This window comes from Amia ocellicauda, chromosome 15 (assembly GCF_036373705.1).
Source record: "Amia ocellicauda isolate fAmiCal2 chromosome 15, fAmiCal2.hap1, whole genome shotgun sequence".
Classification (NCBI taxonomy): Eukaryota; Metazoa; Chordata; class Actinopteri; order Amiiformes; family Amiidae; genus Amia; species Amia ocellicauda.
In genome coordinates, this window is record NC_089864.1 from 8,142,163 (window position 1) to 8,163,521 (window position 21,359).

At 45.2% G+C, this 21,359-nt stretch overlaps 1 protein-coding gene across 3 annotated transcripts in view; it reads right to left on the reverse strand.

Moving 5' to 3' along the window:
- Positions 1–2,312: 2,312 nt before the first annotated feature.
- The window catches only part of LOC136771342 (protein PHTF2), a 53,793-nt gene continuing 34,746 nt past the window's right edge, over positions 2,313–21,359 (reverse strand). For 2 of the 3 annotated variants that reach the window (XM_066723593.1, XM_066723594.1), the window contains 15 exons: positions 20,488–20,557; positions 20,233–20,391; positions 18,173–18,338; positions 16,019–16,180; positions 14,404–14,605; positions 14,053–14,220; positions 12,389–12,607; positions 11,693–11,821; positions 11,204–11,476; positions 10,683–10,814; positions 9,345–9,431; positions 7,355–7,510; positions 5,374–5,469; positions 5,043–5,168; positions 2,313–3,937 (listed from right to left, as the gene is read on the reverse strand). In XM_066723593.1, the coding sequence (XP_066579690.1) occupies positions 3,917–3,937; positions 5,043–5,168; positions 5,374–5,469; positions 7,355–7,510; positions 9,345–9,431; positions 10,683–10,814; positions 11,204–11,476; positions 11,693–11,821; positions 12,389–12,607; positions 14,053–14,220; positions 14,404–14,605; positions 16,019–16,180; positions 18,173–18,338; positions 20,233–20,391; positions 20,488–20,557 (2,166 nt within the window). In that variant the 3' untranslated portion in view covers positions 2,313–3,916. The remainder of the gene's footprint in view (positions 3,938–5,042; positions 5,169–5,373; positions 5,470–7,354; positions 7,511–9,344; positions 9,432–10,682; positions 10,815–11,203; positions 11,477–11,692; positions 11,822–12,388; positions 12,608–14,052; positions 14,221–14,403; positions 14,606–16,018; positions 16,181–18,172; positions 18,339–20,232; positions 20,392–20,487; positions 20,558–21,359) is intronic. The other variant, XM_066723595.1, reaches the window with a different exon arrangement.

Below are 21,359 nucleotides of genomic sequence, written 5' to 3' on the forward strand. Positions count from 1 at the left end.
ACAGTGCTGTGTGCCTCATTGAAATACAGAACCAGCAGCGTTTCCTGAAGGTCCTGACGTGTGTGTGCTGATCCTGGCGTTGTGTTGCAGAGTATTACCGCAGTGTTGGGCTTCTCTTGTGCTGGAGGGTCTCAGTCCTCTGTAATTGGGCTCCAAATTAATTAAACCATGCAATTGTTAAATGGATCTGATTCTGTGTTGGAAAGTTACAAACCTGCTCTAATGTGGCCGTCAAGACCGGACTTGGACAAAGAGAACGAGGGCATAAGGTAGGTCTTGACAGTGTTGCGCTCCGTGTCATGTCCCGTATTAATTGCTGCTTGGTTGTGTCGCCGGAGGAGAGATTTGGGATCTTTAGGGTCAGTCAGATCAAAGCATAATGAGCTTTCAGATTAAAATCACACTGAATTCTCACACAAGTAAATATAAAATTACACTTTGCTATAATAAAAGCGGATTAAATTAATTGGAAAGATAACGGTGATAGCCACTGAAGTCTTCTAGAGAGAACTGGGCTCTGGCCTCTGGAGTGGAGGGTCGTGGGTTCAATCCCAGGAGGGGGACGTTGCTGTTGTACCCTTCAGCAAGACACTGTACCTAAATTGCTCCAGTAAAAACACAGCTGTATAAATGGGCAATTGTATGTAAAAAATAATGTGCTATACTGTGAAAATGGTACGTTGCCCTGGATAATGGCATCTGCTAAGTAATATAATAATTCAGAGGTTTAATGAAATATGATAGGAGCAGAACACTGATAAAGTGGAGTATAATTGCTCTTCGCCATCAAGATTGGATGCTGATGTAATAAATGTTATATTAATTGGAAAATTCCTTCTTCCCACCAAAGCTTTAAACCAACTTCTTCAGTGCCTTTATCGCGCTGAAGCATCTCAACCCTCTTTACAACAAAGGGACTGAAGTCAACTAGCCAGCGCTGTGACAGTGTAATAAATGAGGGCCGTTTTGTTACAGGACTCATATAATCCAGGCTGCTTTATCGCTGATCGCCCTTGGACACTCACTCAGGCACCGCAGTTGTGTGGTGCGGTTCTGTGTGTAGGTGCCCTGATCGTCTCTCCAGCCGCTTCATCCCGAGAGGAAAAACAAAGGTGTGCGTCCAGCCACAGCACAGGGATTGAACCAGCTTCTCACCCTGTACGTGCTGCCAACACCAAGCCAACGCTATCCAGACTACAATACCCAAATTATAGTATTTTATGATCATATGTATGGCGTCTATATTAGGATAGCGTCATTTCTCAAGATTCAGACCACTTAGGGACATCCACTTACATTTCTAACTACTTTGTGTAGCTCTTAAATGCCAATTCTTGTATCCAATGTCTAAACACCTGATGTAGCGATTATATGCTGTTTTGTGAGAATACAGCACCGGATTTCCTCTGAATAATGTCCCACTAAAGGACTTTGAATTTTAACAGATTCCCCTCAGAATATGATGGTGACAATATCACCTGATATGCAGTTTGGTTCCCCTCACTTTCTGATTTAACAAACACAACGTTGAACGCTTAATGAATCATGTTTCAATTAAAGGGCGTGAACACTTTGGACTACAACGGTAAATAAGATTACAAAGCAGTATGATGTTCAGCCTGTTCGGTACAGCCGTTTCTAGAGGAGCCGCAGGATGTTGGTTCCCTGCCAGGTGCTGTCACTCGCAGCCAGCCGAAGCCCCGCCTTCATTCGGTTTATTTATTTATCTGTAAGATTTGTTTGAAATCGCAACAGACATTTATCAGCCCAGCACTTAGCTTGATGATTTTGTTGGCAATGCTTCCACTTAGAAGGGCTAATAAACCACACCAGGGAAATTCCTTACAGGAGGGGGGGGGCGGTGATAAAATCATTTTTCATAATGATGCTGGCCGTAATTCAGCATTATATTATACAATATCCGAGAGCCAGGGAAACAGACTGGGGCCTAGCGTGTCGCATTCACTTCCAACGTGGCTGAAGACTCTCCTGGTTTCACACTTGCTAATGACTTCCTTATTCTGGTTATTAAGCGTCCAGTTCTGGATCAGACAGAGCTGTGCCCCTGCCTTCTTCTCACGGCCAGAGATTAATTCCTCGGTAGATGTGTGTGTATGCTAGTCTTAGTTCACGTACTTCCAGTGCCATCTGCTGGACTGGAGAAAGGCAAGTGGACATGCAAGCCCTTTCCATTCCCCTGCAGTTTATCACTCACCGTGGCTGTATATAACCTCTGGGGAGGGAATTACAAAACAATCCTTAATGAAAGAAGCACCTCAGAAACCTCTGGACAAAGAACACAAACCCACAGCTGTCAGCCACAGTATGTTTAATTGAAGGTTTTCATGTTAATTACAGTGCCGGGTGGTCGATGGAGAGGTGGGCAGTGAAAGCAAGTCCGTCGTTTGGTGGCAAATACCCCCGTAGCTTATTCTCTGTGTGTAGGAGGTTTGTGGGGCAATCGGGTGTCCATCTTTTATATACAGATCTGGAACTCGTACAAATAAACCTGCTCACACACACACACAGGAAAAAAAAAAATAGTTTCCCCATATGCTGTCTTCCCTTTACAAAGGAGAACAATGCATAGTCCTTTATATATCATCTTCCCCTTAAAAAAAACAATTGAGCTTCTTTCATCTCATTAAGTGTTCCTCAGTACTGCGATGGGGTTTTAATCCAAAGGTCTAAAGCATGAACGATCAGATTTAAAAAAAGAACAGGCAAAAAAAAAAACAAAAAAAAAAAGTAAAGTATCAGTTTCCTTTAAAGCACCTTCAATAAAAAGCAATCTTTTTATCTAAAGCTGTCCAAATACATTCTTCTCCAACAAAATGCACTTTGGTCATTTTCAAACAGACCCCCCCCACTCACACACACACACACACACGTAACAAAAAGGCTTATTCGTAATGTCTCGACATTGAAATGTAACATGTTTAAAAAGTGCACATTTTCAGGCATGCCCGGCTTGTGTCGCGCGGGCCGCCCCGGTGTCTTAATAAATACAGTTATATCTATCCTCTATCAAAATACCTTCAATCTTGGTAGCATTTACAATTATTGCTCTAAATACAGTTTGACCGTTTAAAAAATAAAAGTCGGTTCTGACAGAGAAGGGCCAGATTGAAAGAGGGTGCAAGCGGCAATCGGACGGTGGTCCTATTGCGTGTTTTCTGCTGTTGTCATTTGGTTTTACTCCTTCTGTAGGTGCACAAATGGTTGTGTGCTCGGCGTGCGTGGCCAGCCTATGCAATTAAACCCTCCAGACTTGCTCAACAGGGTGGTTCTCGCTTCGCTCATGAAAAGGTTCGTTAGCTGTGGGGACTTGCGTTTGGAATTCCAGTCTTTGGTTTTGCGGTTGTCTCTTGCTTACTATAGGTGATATCAAGTATCTTCCAGCTATCTTACCACACAACGGAGCTTAAATCGTGACAGCGAAACCAACTGTCATCCTCTCTTCATCACAGTGTCCGTTCTGCTTCCCAAACCCTCGACAGACGTAGACCTCGGTGAGAGGGTCATTCACAGGCGTTCACAGCGGGCCGATACTGTACGTTTTCTGCAGCAGGATTTGTCTACCGTTAAAAGTGCGATAACCCTTTTTCAGTGAAGCTGCTGTGAGTTGCGGCTTGCACACCCTTCCCAAGAACAGCGCTAAAATAATACTTCCAATTAAAACAAGGTACTAAAACAAATGCCAAAAAAAAAAAAAAAAAAGTAAAACACTGAAAGGGTAAAATAAATATATGAATTGCACAAGTATCTGAAATGAAATCATCTTCGATATGTCTTAGAAATGGGCCCGGGTTCACAGTCCAGGGGCCCGATAGTCAGTTTCTCTGTAGTTTTCCGCCACCAGCGAGCGTTCCTGTGTTTCGGGAGGCCGATGAAGTCTTCATTCAGCTCGTCGTCGTCATGATTTGATCTTCCAGAGCTGTGGAGAAAACATTCGAAGCTGTGGGTTTAAAGAGGTCGCGCGTGAAGAGCGACGCGCCGTTACGGCCCCCAGACACCCCCCTCTCACACGAGCCTGTCATTACATGTTACAGATCCTGCGGGGGTTTGCCGGGGAGGCAGAAGTGTCTTGTCAGAGTCGTCTCAGATGAGGATACCTGTAATTTACGGGAACCGGAGCTCCCATGTCAGCGTGAATCCACTCCTTTAACACACACGAGGTGGCAGCTGCGTTACACTCCTTACGCAAGAGATGAATACTCTTACCGTAACTAGCACATCGAATTCAACGTGTTCAAGCACTTTGGGCAACAGCCTTGACCTCGAGGTAGTATTTACAGATAACTGTGCCATTGTGAGACAACTCCTCTCTTACTACGCTTGTCAGGAGTAGCGGGAAGTGGAATTTAGGAGGTAGCTCCTGTCGCTGGGACGCCGTCGCTAATTTGGTTTTGGAAAAGTCTACGTCTGAATAATGACTCAATCCCACGCGGAGATCTCGTCCCCGATTACCCACCTTCATTACAAGATGACTGGCATTGCATCGCATTGCACCGACTGCCCCCCCCACCCCCGCGGTGCTTGCTTTCTATCCTACCCCTACGGTTATTACTGTTCATTTCGCAGGATTAGCACTGACACATTTCACCACCACCCCACTGTGTCTCAAATCCCACGCGGCACATGTGCAGGCGGCCCTGGGTCTCGCCGCACGTAAGCAGAGCCCGCCGTCCTCAGTCCCCGAGGTATTGCGGGATGGAAGTGCCAAAACGACAGCTCGGGAAGTTGAGAACTAGGAATGTGGCGAAAGGGTACCAAGTGGCATCGCTTTCAACACATTACTGGGCTGCTTCAAAAAGCTGTCTACTGTGGTTGCAACTGTGACCTTGTCATGACATACAGTTTGAGCAAGAGAGGGGATTATGCACATAAACTTTTTAATTCACCACAGGATATTTTCTCCTGGACGTATTGGCCACCAGAAGGAGATAGGTGCATGTTATAGCAGATTAAACTTCTATAAAAACGGTGCGTCGCTGGTCTTCTGACACCATCTGAGCTTTGGAGTTAGAAACCAGACTCACCTTCAGGTTAAAGCCCAAGAGATCGCTGATGACCCCCGACACGGCCGAGAGGATGACCACCTGAGTGATGTTGTACAGTAGCGGATTCATGGTGAGTCCGTAGAGTCTGAAGGGGGTGTCCAGCTCCTGATAGAGACGAGGAATGGATCACAACGGTTGCCACCAAAAATGAAGTGTACTGGGTTAAGTAATCAATGTTTTCTAACAAACACAAACTCAAACATCCTTCTGGACACCATCGTCTATGAGGATGGGTGGGATTGACTGGTAATCTACCTATTACCAACATTAACACTTCCAACAACAAAGACAAAGCAGTTTTTGTACTTGCCTTCAGGAGTTTGGTTGCCAGTTTGAGTACATTATTTACCAATGTCAGTTCTTCTTTCTTATTGGGTTTCTTCTCCATTTTCAGATAAAGATTGATCTAGTTGGAAACAGATGCAGATTAATTCAGTTTCAGCAGAGACACTGAGGGGGAAATATGACAGAAATAAAACTTGAGCAACAATCAAAAGAACGGCTAGAAGAAAACTAACACAAAATACAAATGTGATTGTGTTTAGAGGAAGGTCTGCTTGGTAAAAAGGCTGAGATACAGGCCTCATCTGCAACCCAGGTATAAGACTTTTAGAGTTTGTTTCACAGTCCCAGATTAGCAGGAGCCTAGGATGTTATTTTTGGAAGGACAGTCCAAGTCTAGCGCTAATCGATGTCTTGACATAGAGGTCCTTTTCCGGTCTAGCTGACTTGTATCAATTATTTTGGTCTGGCGAATCCAAAATAGATCTTTGCCGACTCTAAATATATATATATATATATATATATATATATATATATATATATATATGACATCAGAACAAGGCAGAATTCCAAGAAACCGCCTCCCCACAGTAAAAAGAGAAGCCGGATCGATATCTATTCGAGCCGTCAGGGAATTGGGCAGATCTGGATAACTAGATCGGTTGGCTGCTGTGACGCACCAGGGTATTTCAATCCGGTTCAGACTTGCTTCGGCTAGAAAGCTATTAGGACTGGATACAATTTCCTACAGGACAATGACCCCTATGCATAAATAGCGGATTTTTTTAAAAGCATTGGTGTCGGGTTGATTTTCCCCGAGCGCTGCCCGACTGATTGCGATGTCTTGAGAGAGAGAGAATGAATAGAGTACGGGCTGGAAAAAGCATGGAAAAGAACTGTACTCTGCAGACGGGGATTGAAATGGCAAGCGACAGGTGCTTTAAACAGGTAGACGTTTATGTTTTTTTTTTTTTAAGAAACTCGCAGTAGCAGTTCTGCAAAGCAAAGGGAAATCACACACAGCAGACGCAGCGCTCCTGGCATTTGTAATCTCTATTACGTCCTTGCGTATTTCATACGGGCCGACACAATGTGCCGTGTGGCTTTGTTCGCGTTAATAAGGGAAGCTGATAAATCCCTTTGCCGTAACTCAATAAAAAGGGCCTCAAGCTGCCATGAAAGGAAACAATATAACGGCTTCCCAATGCCAGTGTTGGGGACCCCAGCGTCCCTTGCTTTTTTTGCTCACTAGACTGAAGTCCCAATTACTTCATTTAACCCTTAATTAAACTAATACCGTGTCTCATTAGGCACTCTTAATTGGTTTCAGGTTGTCAGATTTCAATTCATGTTGAACACCATTAAAACAAATTGAAAGCTGCTCTATTGTAGCAGCACGATATTACTTAAAAAATAAATACTAATTAAGCAAAGGAACCAACGTTAATTAAGACAAAATTATGAAAAGAACAACAAATTAAACGGAAGGTTAGATTAAGTTATCGAGTGCTCGGCTAGTACATAAACAAGGAAGAAAAGTAGCTTAAGTTTCCTTTTAAGTGTCTTAATTTTGATGGTGTTGCGCCGGAACTTAAACACTGAATGCATATGTGATTTAAATCAATAAAAACTGAGGCCTGTCTGGGCGGTCTATTTCTTGCAAACCTTCAGACGAGGGCCACGCAAACTGAAAACGCACCAGTTTGTATGTGGAGAGCCGGGGTTGTCTGTAGACTTCAGCGCAGGCCTTTCAGTGAAATGACATTACAGATCCACCGAAGCCATCTTAAGAGCATCACACCTCGGGGCGAAAAGACCACAGCGCTCTCGGATGGAAGGAACATCTCCAGAGGCAGCAACCGTGAAGGTGCAAACTGCCCCCTGTCCCCATTAGGGAGCTATTTATACTCTGCCTCAATAATGCAGCACCGTGCAGCCCTGACATCGGAGCCCTGGGAGGTAAGAAGAGCCTGCTTCGGGACTGAAAAGGAGGGTTATTTCGGGAGTACCTGTTCGGTCAGGAGAATGGAGGTATTGCTGTATTTCTTGCTTGTCTCAGAGCCCAGGGTGACAAACCGCAGCAGGAAGAGGGACAAGGAAATGCACCAGATCACCAGCTCCCAATTATAGTGACAGTCCAGGAACGTCTCGTGAACGTGCAGCAGCTGGAGATGAGAAACGGCCATGACAACACCTGAGCACTCAAAGGCAAACACGTTAATGCAGTGCCGGCAGTGGGAGTTGTTTTGATACTCAAGCCAAGCTAATTACACCGTTGTGCAAAGGGGAGGGAAGAAATGAGAAACACACAGGATGAAAAGCAAATGATACCTCCTAGTAACTGACAAGGCAGAGAAAGGCTTTGTTTTGCCCGTGTCAAAGAGAAGTCTCTTGCATCAGCGCAGCCCGCGGCGCTACTAAACACGTTCCTCACGACACCGACAGAGACGGCTTCGTTCTCATCTATATCATATCCAACACCTCCTCACTCGATCTGCAGAGAACTCAGACTGCCAGAGAATTTAAAAAGCATCTGTTAACTTTGCTGAGGGAAGTCAACGCAATAAAACCCACGACAGAGCGGTAGTATCGCCCAATTTCTACTAAGAACGCCTTTATTAATCCAAGCCACCATAAGCATGGGCGAAACACGGTTTTATTTCAGAGAAAGCACATTTCTGGGTGACAGCAAACATTCTGTCTATTAGATGGCGTCGGCTATGGTCTGCAGAGGAGGCCCTCGAGATGCCAGCGTCACCGCATTCCCAATCACCGCAAGTGCCTGCACCCCCCCACGGTCATCCGCACCATCCCTCAAGAAGACTAGGGCTTCGGCGCATTATGAGACGCGGTGCGGGATCCATAATGCATGAGGAATAATCACTTAATGGCCCAGAGGAACATATAAAAAATATCCCCACGGTGCCAACAATGCTTGCAGAGGTCAGACATAATATTTCCCATGCATTGCTGTGCCTTATAAATACAAAATGAAGGAGACAAGAGAGGTAATGGCTCCCAGCTGAGCTGACCGCGCAGTGATTGAAAATCACTCTGCCGAGAGGAGTGGACAGGTTTGCGCCGGGACTGACTTGACACGACATGACAGCAGAGAAGAAGGAGATCTTCCTTCGCCCTGGCTCGGCCTCCTACACGAACATCTCCCACTCTCCCTTCTCCCAACCCCCACGGACGCACTGATAAACCCCCCACTGGTAATGCGGAGCCCGGCTGCACACGCGTGCCAGCGCCGCACACGGAACATCTTCCCACGCCCCCTCGGGGAACGCGGCACACGACACAGAGAGGGATTAGTCACCTTGTTGAATAATTTTTTTCCCGACAGTTTTGTATCTTTCTCTTGACCTTCCCTTGTCAATACTATCAGCGTCAAATAATCCTCAGCAGACTGTTCCTGTTGAACAGAATGGCAGCTACTCTCACGGATAATGCTTTTTTTTTCTGAGCATTGTAGAAGTAAAATGATCCCCCTACAGACTAAAGAGCTGCGGCGGATTGAGACACAACAACTGACAGCGGCAGCGGAGACGAACGCCAGTGGATCCAGAATGTTATCAAACAGTAGGCGAGGATTTAGTATCTTTTCATTTCACACCACAACTACACCGGCCAGAAAGTCAAACACTGCCACCTTCACAATCTATTAAATGTATTTGTTTGTTCTGCTAGTGAAGAAATCTAACTCATTCTAGGTGATGTCAACATATATCTGCAGGGTATTTTGTCAGTTTAACGATATTTCATTGTGCAGAAAGGGATTGGTTCCTTTTTTTCCCTTTAATAGAATGCAGTTCTTAAAATACACACAAATAAATAAACAGCAGCTGTAAACCACCTGTGGAGGACAAACGGCTGGGAAACACTCCCTGTTGATACAGACTTCTAACCCCGAACCCTCACAACAACAGAGGCCGGCACGCAGCCATGTCTGGGAGGGACGGTGCCGGCCAGAATCGGGCTTTTCATTAACGCACTCACCTGGGCGCAGCAGATAAACACCACGGAGAGAGTCAGCAGGAAGGCCGAGGAGACGATGACGTCGACGGAGCGCTGGGGGCCGCGCCGCTGTAACGCACAGGGAGACACGGTTTAGAGCAGGAAGTGGGAAAGGGCACAGATTAATCGCTCGTCACCATGAGGTTTTTATCACCAAAGGCCACATAGGGAGCCCAAATCATCCCGAGAGAGTGAGAGGAGGCGAGAGAGACTGGACTGGTTTAAAAATGCAGATTTTGCCTTCCCCCTCCCTGCAGATCTGTTGTAAGTCGCAAGCACTACCCATGCCGTACGATTACACCAAATTAACGCTGTCACATCACCGTCTGCCCCACTGCGTCTCCAGCTTCCTCTCATCCTAATTATCCTCTCCACATGATTAATGGCGGCCTATTAAAATGGATGTTGATAAGAGGGGCCGAGTGCGATAGCCTCTCCCATGTACTCGGCCAAGCGCGGCCGGCTGGACACTGAGCTGGCAGAGGCTCATTATTCAGCCGGCATCTGTAATTGGGAACCATGCCCTGCTTCCAGGAAGAGGCGCGCTCTGGCCCGGGTACAAAAAGTTACACTTGTTGGCTTAATGCGCTACATTACGCGTTTGTCAGCATCGCATACCTCTTACTTGGACTGCTGAATAAAACCTAGGCTGAGAGTACAGTAACAACATCACCTATACACTCAATTTGAGCTCTTTAACCCCTCGATAGTGGAGAACCTTTCAATTGCTCGCAAGTGTGTCGATTATTTAGCAGTGTTTTCACCTCTGAATGAGTACAAAAGTCATGTATAGCTTAATGGACTATGAAGTATAAATTGAAATAGACCTTTGTGCCTTAAACCTGACCAGAAATAATACATTTGCCAAGACCGGCATAACCCAGAGAGAAATTCACTGCCAATTAAGCCGTCTTTAACATTACAATAATCAGGATATATCTAGAATAATAATATCCACTGGATTCCAAAGAATCTAATCTTTTATTTTGCATTTTAGAATTAATATCTTATTAAATGTATACATATACTTGGAGCCAAGCTGATGTGGGAGAGTGGTTTTACACAAATACCGAAAGATGATGATGGCTTTGCAGGATGCTGTGGAGTGCTATGACCCCCCCGCAGTGTAATCAGTATGCTAGCCGTCCCACAGGCTATTTTTCCAGCACAGTTGACTAATGTAGTCGAGCCAAACACAAGCTGTGATTTTCCACATATTTATCAAACATGTTCAGTCTGTGTATCAGGGTAACGTTTTACCCGGTTTACAGGGTTAACTCTGCCGACCAGCAGCACACACAGCACCACACTGCAATTTACCTTCAGGTAGGAGCGCAGGGAGAGCCACATTTTGATGTTCTGGACTTTCTTTAAACGAAAATGAGGAACCTCCGATTTCCTGGCTCTTCTGGCAGACGTTAAGTGGCCGAACAGCTTGGCAAAGAGTAATCTCTGTGGGAAACAAACAAATAAATAAATAAGGAAGTTACAGTGAGCAAGAAGCTGAGATCATTCTGGTCCATAAAGGGAGAAGTACTCTGATATATTCCTTTAATTAGGATGTCACTGTTTAGAAATAGTGTTACAAGGCACTGTGGCAGCTCTTATTGAGGAGCGTTAAGAAATATGACATTAGATTCCCTTGATTTCCCAGCAGGCCGAGCCTCCCCCACGTGCAGCACAGCTGAGAGCAGCACCCGTGAACCGTCGGCCGGCGTGCTGCCCTCTGCTGGTCTGTTCGGATTAGGCTGACCGCAAACACGACGGTGGCCTCGAGGGCCAAAAAGCACAGGCTGCAAAGCCTCTTCACGAAGCCCACCGCCTCTTCACAAAAAGCTCACCTGCTTGTAGGTGCGCTCAGCCACGCTCAGCAGGAAGAAGAAGAGCCAGATGAGGCAGGCGCGGACCACAAAGCTGATGGTTACCATTGAGATGACCGTGACGTCCGAGCTGGAGCCGAACGCCACCGCGACCAGCTCCCCGGCGGAGAGCGTGACCAGCTGCTCCAGGTCCTTGTACTGAGACAGTCTGTAGGCGAACGGCATCAGCGCCAGCGTCGTGGTCACCAGGTTCCCGAATATCTGGTAGCCGATGCCTGGGGTGTACAGATTGACCTAAGACAAAGACACAATTAGGACGAATTAAATTCAATTCAATTAAAAACCTGCTGTTAAAAGTTGTATGTTATGACATGTCAAACATGTGTTTAAATCTACACACAAATGCACTTCCTGCCTATGAACAATGCGTCTCACTTAACGCACACAGACGAACGCAGCCAGCGCCCTGAACATTATGCATGGAGGCTCTGTGTGACAAGCCTTGCTCACCCTGTTCATGATCATGCCGCTGATCTCCAGCACCGACATGTCAGCCTTCTTGCACTCGTTGCCTTCCCACACGATGGCGCTCACCCTCTCCAGGCCGGGGTTCGAGCTGTGCAGCCACGGGATGTGACCCTGCAAGAAATTGCCACACATTGCAAACTTGAATAATTTCCACTGCATCCTCCAACCGCGCCCTTTTCTCATCCCTTCCGCCGGAGCACATTTCTCCTTCATTTCAGCATATCCATCCTAAATACTAATACTACGTTACAGCTTTATATTTGGTCTGTGAAAAGCCGAAGGTGCTAATTCCAGGGTTTGCTGCACAGGTGCTGGAGAGCCATAGTCATACAGACCTGATAAGCAGACTTAAAAGGTCAACACATACAGACCTGTGAAATTAGTTAACCTTGTCCTAATTAAGCAAATGGATTCCGGTCATTCAGAGTTCAGCTACAACCAGAACAAGCCAGCCCTGTAACTCTCCAGGCGCAGGGTTGCAGACACCCGGTTCAAGAGGGTGGAGAGTGTAGCTAAATGGTATGTGGTGCAGTTTGGCGCAGTGTGTTGTGGTGTGGCACAGGGTGGCGCACTGTGGTGCGATGCGTTGCAGTGTGGCATGGTGCAGTGTGGTGCAGTGTGGCGCAGTGTGGTGAGCAGCTGGTACAGTGACATGTGGTGCGTGTCCTGAGGTCAGACCTGGTGGAAAGGGTCATCCCGGTACTCCTTCTTGGTGGCGGGGCAGACGGCAGGGTTCTCGCCCTCGGTCTCGCTGGTGCAGGAGGAGCGGCACTCGGCGCAGTGCAGGAAGTCCTCCCACAGCACGTCCTCAGTCTCAGACTCGTGCCGCGTGCTCTCCGAGTCCTGACGCGAGCTTGAGCACCGGGAGCTGCAGCTGGTGCCTGACTTGGGGACCTCCTGTTGTCAGCAAGTACACAACACACACACCAGTGAGTGGCCAGCTTAGACAGCAGGGGTCAGGGGTCAGGGGGTCAGGGCTCCCAAGCTGCACCATCATCAAAAGCCTTTGTGCCGAGTGCAGGAAACCTCCTATATCCTTCTGCAGAGGCTGCCCACCTGTAGCAGCCTACTGTGCCTGTTTGCTGTGCTTTCCCCAGAGGCGTGTGTGTGGAGATGTTTTATTATTAATTAAAATAAAGTTTGACTTTGAAAAGCTTTCAAAAACTAAGTACAAGTCTATCAGGTCTTCTCTCAGAGCATATTTGAATATATTGAACCATATTGAGCTTATTCAGCTGCCCTCTAGTGGAATAACATTCACACTGTCCCGTAAAAAAAATATATATATATATTTTCCATATTTCTTGTGCTAAACCCTTGCATATATTACTCTACTAAACAAGTATCCTCATACATAATGTATGACACCAAACACTACCACGGGCAACTTATTAGCAGTCCTGTGAAAATACTCAAAGAAAGTGATGTAAGGCAACAAAAAGGTCAATTCAGTTTTCGTTAAAACTTGCTGTGCATTCCAGGAATATTGGAAAGACGGATAAAAACATTTGAAACCGCGTGGCTGATACGGAGGAAGGAGACGTGAATCGAGAGAGACGGGCTTTGTGACTTTTTCCCCCCGTTTTGTCCTCCCCCAACACTGAACTGCATGTGACGACCAAATGTGACGAACGTGGCGTCGCACAAGCATAATAAACTCACTGTAAGCAAACACAAACAGTGTGATTGAGTAAAGCTCTGCTCCAACACTGTAAACAAGGTGATATTTATATACAGACAAAACAGCTACTGAGCAGACAGTTAACTGCGTAAACAAAAACAAAAAAGACATAGTAGGACTTATATATGAAAAAAAATGAAAAAAATACAGCTTCGGGCAAAAACCTACACTGTGGCATAATGAAACAGGCATTATCATAATATAATGCAACACTGAGGGTTTAACCATCTTACTTACACAAGCCTCTGCGTTAGTTTTGTCCCAGTTCAGTGTGTTTATTGACGTTATGTGGTGTATTGTATTGTACTGCATGTTGTACTGCTCATTTGTGAAGTCAAGTGAAGCTCCCTGGGGCAGCCTGTCACGAAGGCTCCCTTATTAAAGAGACGTTTAATGGATTGGTTGATTATCGTAGAGGTAAAGGCCACAGTTGTGCTTAAAGTGCTTAACAAGTTGTCTTATCTGAATGTTAAGAATTGTATCAATAGAATTTATAAATATAATAAATATCTGCTTATATATGAAGCACTCTGGATAGCAGTCTTGTTGTCTGAGGTTTCCTAAAAGGTTTCCCTTCAGTGTACAATCTATAGCTTATCTATTTTATCTCAGAAGTGACCGTAACCCCCCAAAGTGCGGTAGAGAGAGTGATCCGGTGTACCTCGGCGGGGAAGTGTTTCTTGTAGTGCTGAGCCTTCCGGTTGCGCACTGTGCAGTCACTGGACATGCGCTCCACCCCCCTGCGGCTGACGCTGTAGCCGGCCTCGGGGTCCTCCTCGCTCGACACCTCGTCAGACAGGTTCTCCACATTGCACGCGGCGTGGGGCTCCTGTGCGACACGGCAAACGTCACACGGGCGGAAGACAGGGCCTCGGCAACACCACTAAACTGACACATTTAGAATATACTTCTCAAATGCGGTGGCAACTATCTGCAATATCTTTCACATCAAACACATATCAGGCAAAGAGAGGTCGATTGGGACGCACTGGGCCCTGCCCTAGGGGCCCACCTTGCTGTGCATGGGGGGTGGGGCTCCGTGCTGCGCCTGGGCAGCACCCCAGCAGCACTCCTCCCCCGGCAGCCCGTCGCACAGCGGCGCGTGGAGCTGCAGCCCCTCCTCGCTGCTCTTGCTGGTCACCCGGCCGTCCAGAGACACGTAGCCATTGTCGGTCTCCGTCGACTTGTCGATGGACAACTTGGACTTCTTCGATCTGAAGGCAGAGCAGACGCATTTAAAAGGGCTTTAGATTCGTCCACCTTGTCCCCAACTTTACCCTGCTGGTCAGAGCTAACATGGGACACTAGGAAATACACTGCGTTGAGGCATTTGCTGCTCATACTTCCACATACTTTACAATAACACAATCGATCGGGGGACTACTGAGAGATCCCTAAACCGCACTCACGCTTCACCTTCTCACGCCAATTTCTGGGGAGGCAAAAATACATAAATAAATAATACAATGAAAACAAACAAGTTTCTTCACTGACAAAAGAGGAACCAGCTCTCATATAAAGGGCGGGCAAATCCAGTGTCATGCCTGGTTTGTGATGAAAATAACACTTTCCTGGTAACGTAAGTGAAAAAGAGCTGATGTAACAGGAAAGGTCAAAAGAGGAGCACAATTTATTCCAAGTATGTCTTGTCCGGGACGTATTGTGTGTTTAAGAGAATTACTAGCAGCTAATGTCGTATGAAAGCACTAAAATACTAGGAAAGTAATAAAAGGGTTTGTCTTCGTTTTCCTCCCACTGAACCGTTTGTTTTTTCTCTTGTGGTTGTCAGGGGATCTGAAACATCATCAACTCACACCAAGCACACACCTCAGAGAGTGCTCTAAAAGCTTTTAGGCTGATCAAATCTACAAACACCAATAGCTGTTTTGCTTTTCCTCTTTTGTTTTCCTTTTGTTTTTAAACCTCAAGGAAAATTCAAAGCAACTCCAATCTTAATCCCCAGGTGACGGGGAACAAAAGGCACAGTATGCGAACCTTTTGTTTGGAAGTCATGCATTATGATGCTTCATTACCATCTTAATTCAATTTGGAGGCACTTTGGAAGACGTCCAAAAACACAGTGGCATCCGTGGCGCTTCTGCTGCCGTTTACCGGTCCTTTGTTCCAATTTCAATCGGTTAATACTGTCAGGTGACGCACAACGTCAGATGAGCAGCTTCCTCTATTTCACAAACAGAGGACTAGTAGAGCAGCTGGGATTTTAGAGCACTGCCTATATAAAAACACTGCACCGGACCGTCTTGTTTGCACAATGTTCAAAACGAAAGAAAGCTGCAATATCCCTTTAAGTGCACAGAACTGTTTCGCCAGTACCGAACTGGGGTATAAATTCCCTTCATGCCTCATACCCTGAAGACAGGAGGTGCTGAGATGCAGTAAATAATTTCTCCATCACTTGTGCAAATGATTAAGCACCACATTAGACACCCAATAGCTGAGGAATGCAGGATGTATTAATTTCTCTGCGGCAATTAAGAGAAGGGGCGTTTTTCAGTGGGTTGGGGTCCAACATTAGGGCAGCAGTCTTTGTTGATGTTTGATTTGAGGTGGATAAGGGATATTGCAGCTTGTAGATAACATAGTAACCTTAGAAGGGAAATACACACCCTGGTTTAAAGAAATCAAGCCAGAAATCTCTGAAGAAAGAGCCAAGGCTGTAAGAGGCGGCAGACCCAGAGCAGTGCAGGGTTCCCTCCTGTGTGTTATCTGTAGTGCTAGAGCCATCGCCTTCCCTATGCACCTCCAAGTGTGCCGCTTTCCTTAACTTCCTTTAGCGAGAGAGATTAAAAGTGGAGGTTTGCTTACAAATAGGTAATCCATACAGAATTACATTGTCTTCAGTCCTTTTATATTATGTATATATAGATGTGGTAGATGCTGCTTATTCAGTCTCTTTGCAGCCCTCCAAAAGTTGTCATTATATGAAAGTTGCAAATAAGTCAAATGTGAAGAGTGCTATAAAGTAGCGAGAGAGAGAGAGAGAGAGAGAGAGAGAGAGAGAGAGAGAGAGAGTGTTTTGGAATTAACAGAAAGATAACATGTTTGTGATGCATTTACTACAAATGTGGTTTATATTGATGCTCCATTTAACCTTGAGATAAACTTTGCACTTATTGACAACTTTGGATATTGGCAACATTTGGCTGGGAACCGACTATTTAATAATAAGTGGCATCCACTGTGTGTATATATATAATAATATAAAAGGTGATTTGAAAGCAGCTGTGTAAGAAAAGCACACAAAGGATCTGGTCAGAAATAAGATTGTTCAGTCATATCAAACAGAAAATACTACTTCATCTTTTTCCATGAGACTTCTAGAGAGCTGGGAAAGCTCATTTCATGCTGTTTCACATTATCTTTCTCGTGTTCAGAGACTGAAAACAACACTTAAATCAAGACCACTCTCAATTCATGGAGTCTTTGGAGCCCAGAATGATCTCACATTGAAATGATCAGGACAGACATGTGTTGCCAACTGAACCGAGCACGATGCAGGTCTCGCCACAGGATAGAGAGAGAAATAAGAGCCAATATATATATCGGATCGAGAGGTGCACTCCTCCTTTTATTCGGTGCTGCTAGCAGACTCTGCTCAACATCTCATACAGATGTTTGGCAGCAATGTCTGCTTGGGCAGCACGAGCGCAATTCAAGCTTCTGTCTTTCTGCCGCGCTCTCCGGAACGAGAGTCTGTGTGGCTGAATTGCCTGCATCAAATTACAAACGCACCTCCCTATAGCGAGCCAAACAATGCGACACCTGCAACCTGATAACAGGACAAACGATAGTGACTTTCGTTTAAAAAATACAGTAAATAAACAAGCATCATGAGAATTAAACCAAAACTGTTAATCACAACATATTTTGGATCCCTTATGTTTGCGATACTAATTATGTGCAAAGGAACACACACTGTGGCTCTTATTATTATTTATTATAATTATTATTATTTATTTATTAGAAGACACCCTTATCCAGGGCAGGTAAGCCTTTATAATTGGAATCTAAAGCTCTGTGAGGTAACTGAAATGTCTATTTACTTCAGACCAGATCCGTCATGTGGTGAAGCTGCTTTGTTACACAAGAAAGAAAAAAACAACGTCAGAAGTATAACAGGTAACCCGTGCTGCAGGAATGCCTTTCAGCTTCAATTAAAAGGGTATACAATTAATTCTGCAGCATGTGCAAAACCCTGAACACAACTGAAAGTCCCGATCTCTGAGAGACACGCCTGCAACATTTTAGTCTGCATGTTCTGTGAACTCGAGACGTGCTTCCCTTTTAATTTTGCAAGCCGATAGTTCCCCGGGCTGCACGGACTGGCCAATTTTCTTACCAACTTCAGAAAATTGTACTCAGAGGGTTGTATCAGTAGCTTGGCTGTGTGTAGCCACACATGCATCAAACCAGGAAACGTAGCACAGTAATCAGTTCCAGATTGTTTTACTATTCATATTAAAGATGCAGCCAAACCTGTCTTCTGTGACTCTTTCTGTGATTCTTTTCATGGAAAGGAAGAGATAAAATAAAATGCATCTTCAGTGCTGTGTGCAATACATTCTGTACAGTACAGGGTTTGGAAATGGCCAGAGAGAGAGGATTGTTGTCACAGCTGTCCGTAGACACAGGTTTGCCTGCACTCATTGTTCCAGACTACTGCATCACTTATTTTACAATTAAGCATTCACAACTTTAAATGCATCCGTAAAAAGCCAAACGAAAACAGAACCACAAAAGAAGCCGGACGCAGGACCCACCTTCGCCTCTTCCCCCCGCCGCTGGGCAGGGGTTTGGGTGTCCTGGTTGACACAATCTGACAGTGCACTGTCCCCAGCAGTAGCATGAGCCATATGGCCCCAAACACCTCTGTGACTGGGATGTTGTGTGTCTGGGGGATGGTGAAAAATAACACTGCTGCTGCAACTGGAAAGAGAAGGACACAGAATCAGAATTTCATCCAGGATAAGCCTCCAACATACCTAAATAATAATGCACTGTATGTAATGCAAATAAGAACATAAGAAAGTGTCCAATCGAGAGGAGGCCATTCGCCCCATCGTGCTCGTTTGGTGTCCATTAATAACTAAGTGATCCAAGGATCCTATCCAGTCTGTTTTTAAATGTTCCCAAATTGTCTCTTCAGCCACATCGCTGGGGAGTTTGTTCAGATTGTGACGCCTCTCTGTGTGAAGAAGTGTCTCCTGTTTTCTGTCTTGAATGCCTTGAAGCCCAATTTCCATTTGTGTCCCCGGGTGCGTGTGTCCCTGCTGATCTGGAAAAGCTCCTCTGGTTTGATGTGGTCGATGCCTTTCATGATTGTGAAGACTTGAATCAAGTCCCCACGTACACAGATACGAAAGACAGGGGGATTGGAAGTTAAAGGGCACGGGGAAGTTCTTAATTAAACACAATTATGAACATGTATAATAAGAATTGGAAAACCAAATACACACCTACAATACATTTATTAATGATATGAGCAATCAGAGGGAAGCAAACCCGGCCTTATGACAAACAAACACAAAAGAAAAACTGATGGATCTTACATGACTGTAATATAGGCAACACACAGAAAATGGCTGCCAACACAAAGATATACTTGAGTTATTAATCTTAGGCATTTAGTTTCATTCACATTGTATTTTAATATGTCACACTCGGTTTCTGTGGGGCACTAACATTTTATTTCGGGTTGTGCAATTTCAAGTCGCGTGTCTTTTCGATCTCACCCTGTTGGTGAGGCTGATGTAAACAAAATGTCTGATTTGGACTCTTATAGTAATGTAATGGAATGCATATCCTCTATTCATCTTAGTTTTCCATTAAACCCGGCTGAGCACTCAGTAGAGAACATTTTCCTCGCTCACTATCCCATCTACCGCAGATCAAAGCAGGGTTGGAATTGAAACAAGGTTTAACATCTGTAATAGGGTCAGTGTCTTCTGAATACTGTTGATGTTTGAAAGGTAAAGAGACATTTGTAATATCATTCAAGCAGACACCTCTGCATTTATCTGCAGGGAAGCCAACCCGAGAAAACCTAAAACAGGCACAGAATTAACCCGTCCCCTACCCTGCGGATACACTGCGCTAAAAGCATCGAGAATCCCTTCAGTTCCCTTTGAAAAGAGGACACGACTCCACTGCCTAAAAAGGCTGTTTTTGAGAATGCCAGAGGTGCCCGGGGATATTTTGCAGTGATTTTGTGATGTGTGGCCACAAAAACACAGCGAATGTGCAAAACAATCCAATTCAGATGGCTTCTAGTTCCAAGGCTTGAGAAAAGAGATAATTCATAATTCATTCAGCAGGGAGCTCACATTTTCCAGTGGAAAATGAAAAGCAACACACAAAAAGGGAAAAACAGAAGGAGGCTGGTTCAGCCGTGACTGAATGGAATTATACAAATTATAACCCCCTCCTCTCTAGACTGCATGTATAAATAGACCAATGAGAGAGAGAGACAGAGTAACACGATATTTTATTTTATATTTGTAAAGTTTTTAATGTTATTGTATATAACTTCAATGTACCCAATTGTTTTGGCAATACTTGTGTGTAAACATCTCATGCCAATACAGCTTGTTTTGAATTTGAATTTGAATTTGAGAGAGACAGAGAAACAGACAGAGACAGAGAGTGAGAGAGACAGAGAGAGAGAGAAACAGAGACAGACAGAGACAGAGTCAGAATGACAGAGAGAGAGACAGAGACAAAGAGACAGACAGAGAGAAACAGACAGAGACAGAGAGAGACATAGACACAGAGAGACAGACAGATAGAAAGAGACACAGAGACAGAGAGGCATCAGACTCACCTTGAAGTAGGTACAGAAAGAGCAGCAACAAAAATACGGTTTTTGATGTCACTTGCGTCCACCACGTGAAGAAGAAGGGGAAGAAGACCACCCTCACGATGCCCTTCCTGGTCAGCGAGGTCCACGGGCTCTCGGGTTTAGCCTTAGCAAACGCCGATCCTGGAGAACATCAATAACAAAAAAGTGTTTCATGCTCTTCAGAGGGGGGTGGCGAGCACCCGGCGGCCTCACTGTCTCACTCGGTCCTGGACTCACCTCTCACCAGGTCGACGTCTATGAGGTCAGGTTTCACATGACCCGTCTTCTTTGGCTTGTTCCTCAGGCCCTAGGAAACATGACCATAGCAAAAACAAGTCAAACCAGCGTGTGGGCGGCTACAGGAAGGACACAAAACTTAGATTTCACTTGGGGTCGTTAATATAGATTGTCGAAAGAAGCGACTAGCTGAGTGAACAACCCATGCATGTTAGACCATCTCACACAGGGTGCTGCATATAGAAGACTTGACACGTCGCAGTATTGTCAGTTTGCAATACAGTAGGAGCCTTGTGTCCCGAATACAGAAATTGCTTTATTTTCCATGCGGCATCAAAAGTATTTCACTAGAAAACCAAACATGACTTTCACACACTCGGGCACGGACATCCGCGACCAAACCAGAGCTGCCGAGACAGAACGGGCTTCTGCCAGGTCTCCTTTTATTTGCCACCGATATATTTTTAAAATCGTAAACCATCACCATGTTAAATACTGTCAACGATATTCTGTTAGCCGTTCTCTTAGCGTCCACTAAACTTTTTGCGACCATCGCTTCAGTAACAACAAACCGTCTCTCAATTCATCTTTGCAGTCGTCAACCAGTGTCCTGATATTTTTCCTCCTTTAAATCAGTTCTCCTGCTTTTCCCAACAATCCGAGCGAATATACGTGAGCGGGAACTGTAGTCCCAGCTGCAAAGTCTCATACTTCTCTTCACCAGAGTTTGTAAGCTAGCTGTCAGGAGAAGCTTTGCTTGTTGTAGGTATCTGAGCCCCTAGTCCCTAGCCTTCCCCTTTAATCTGCGCTCCTGCCTGGAGTCGGAGGCATGAAACAATCATGGCACAAAAGTATACGTTTTGCCTTTGGAA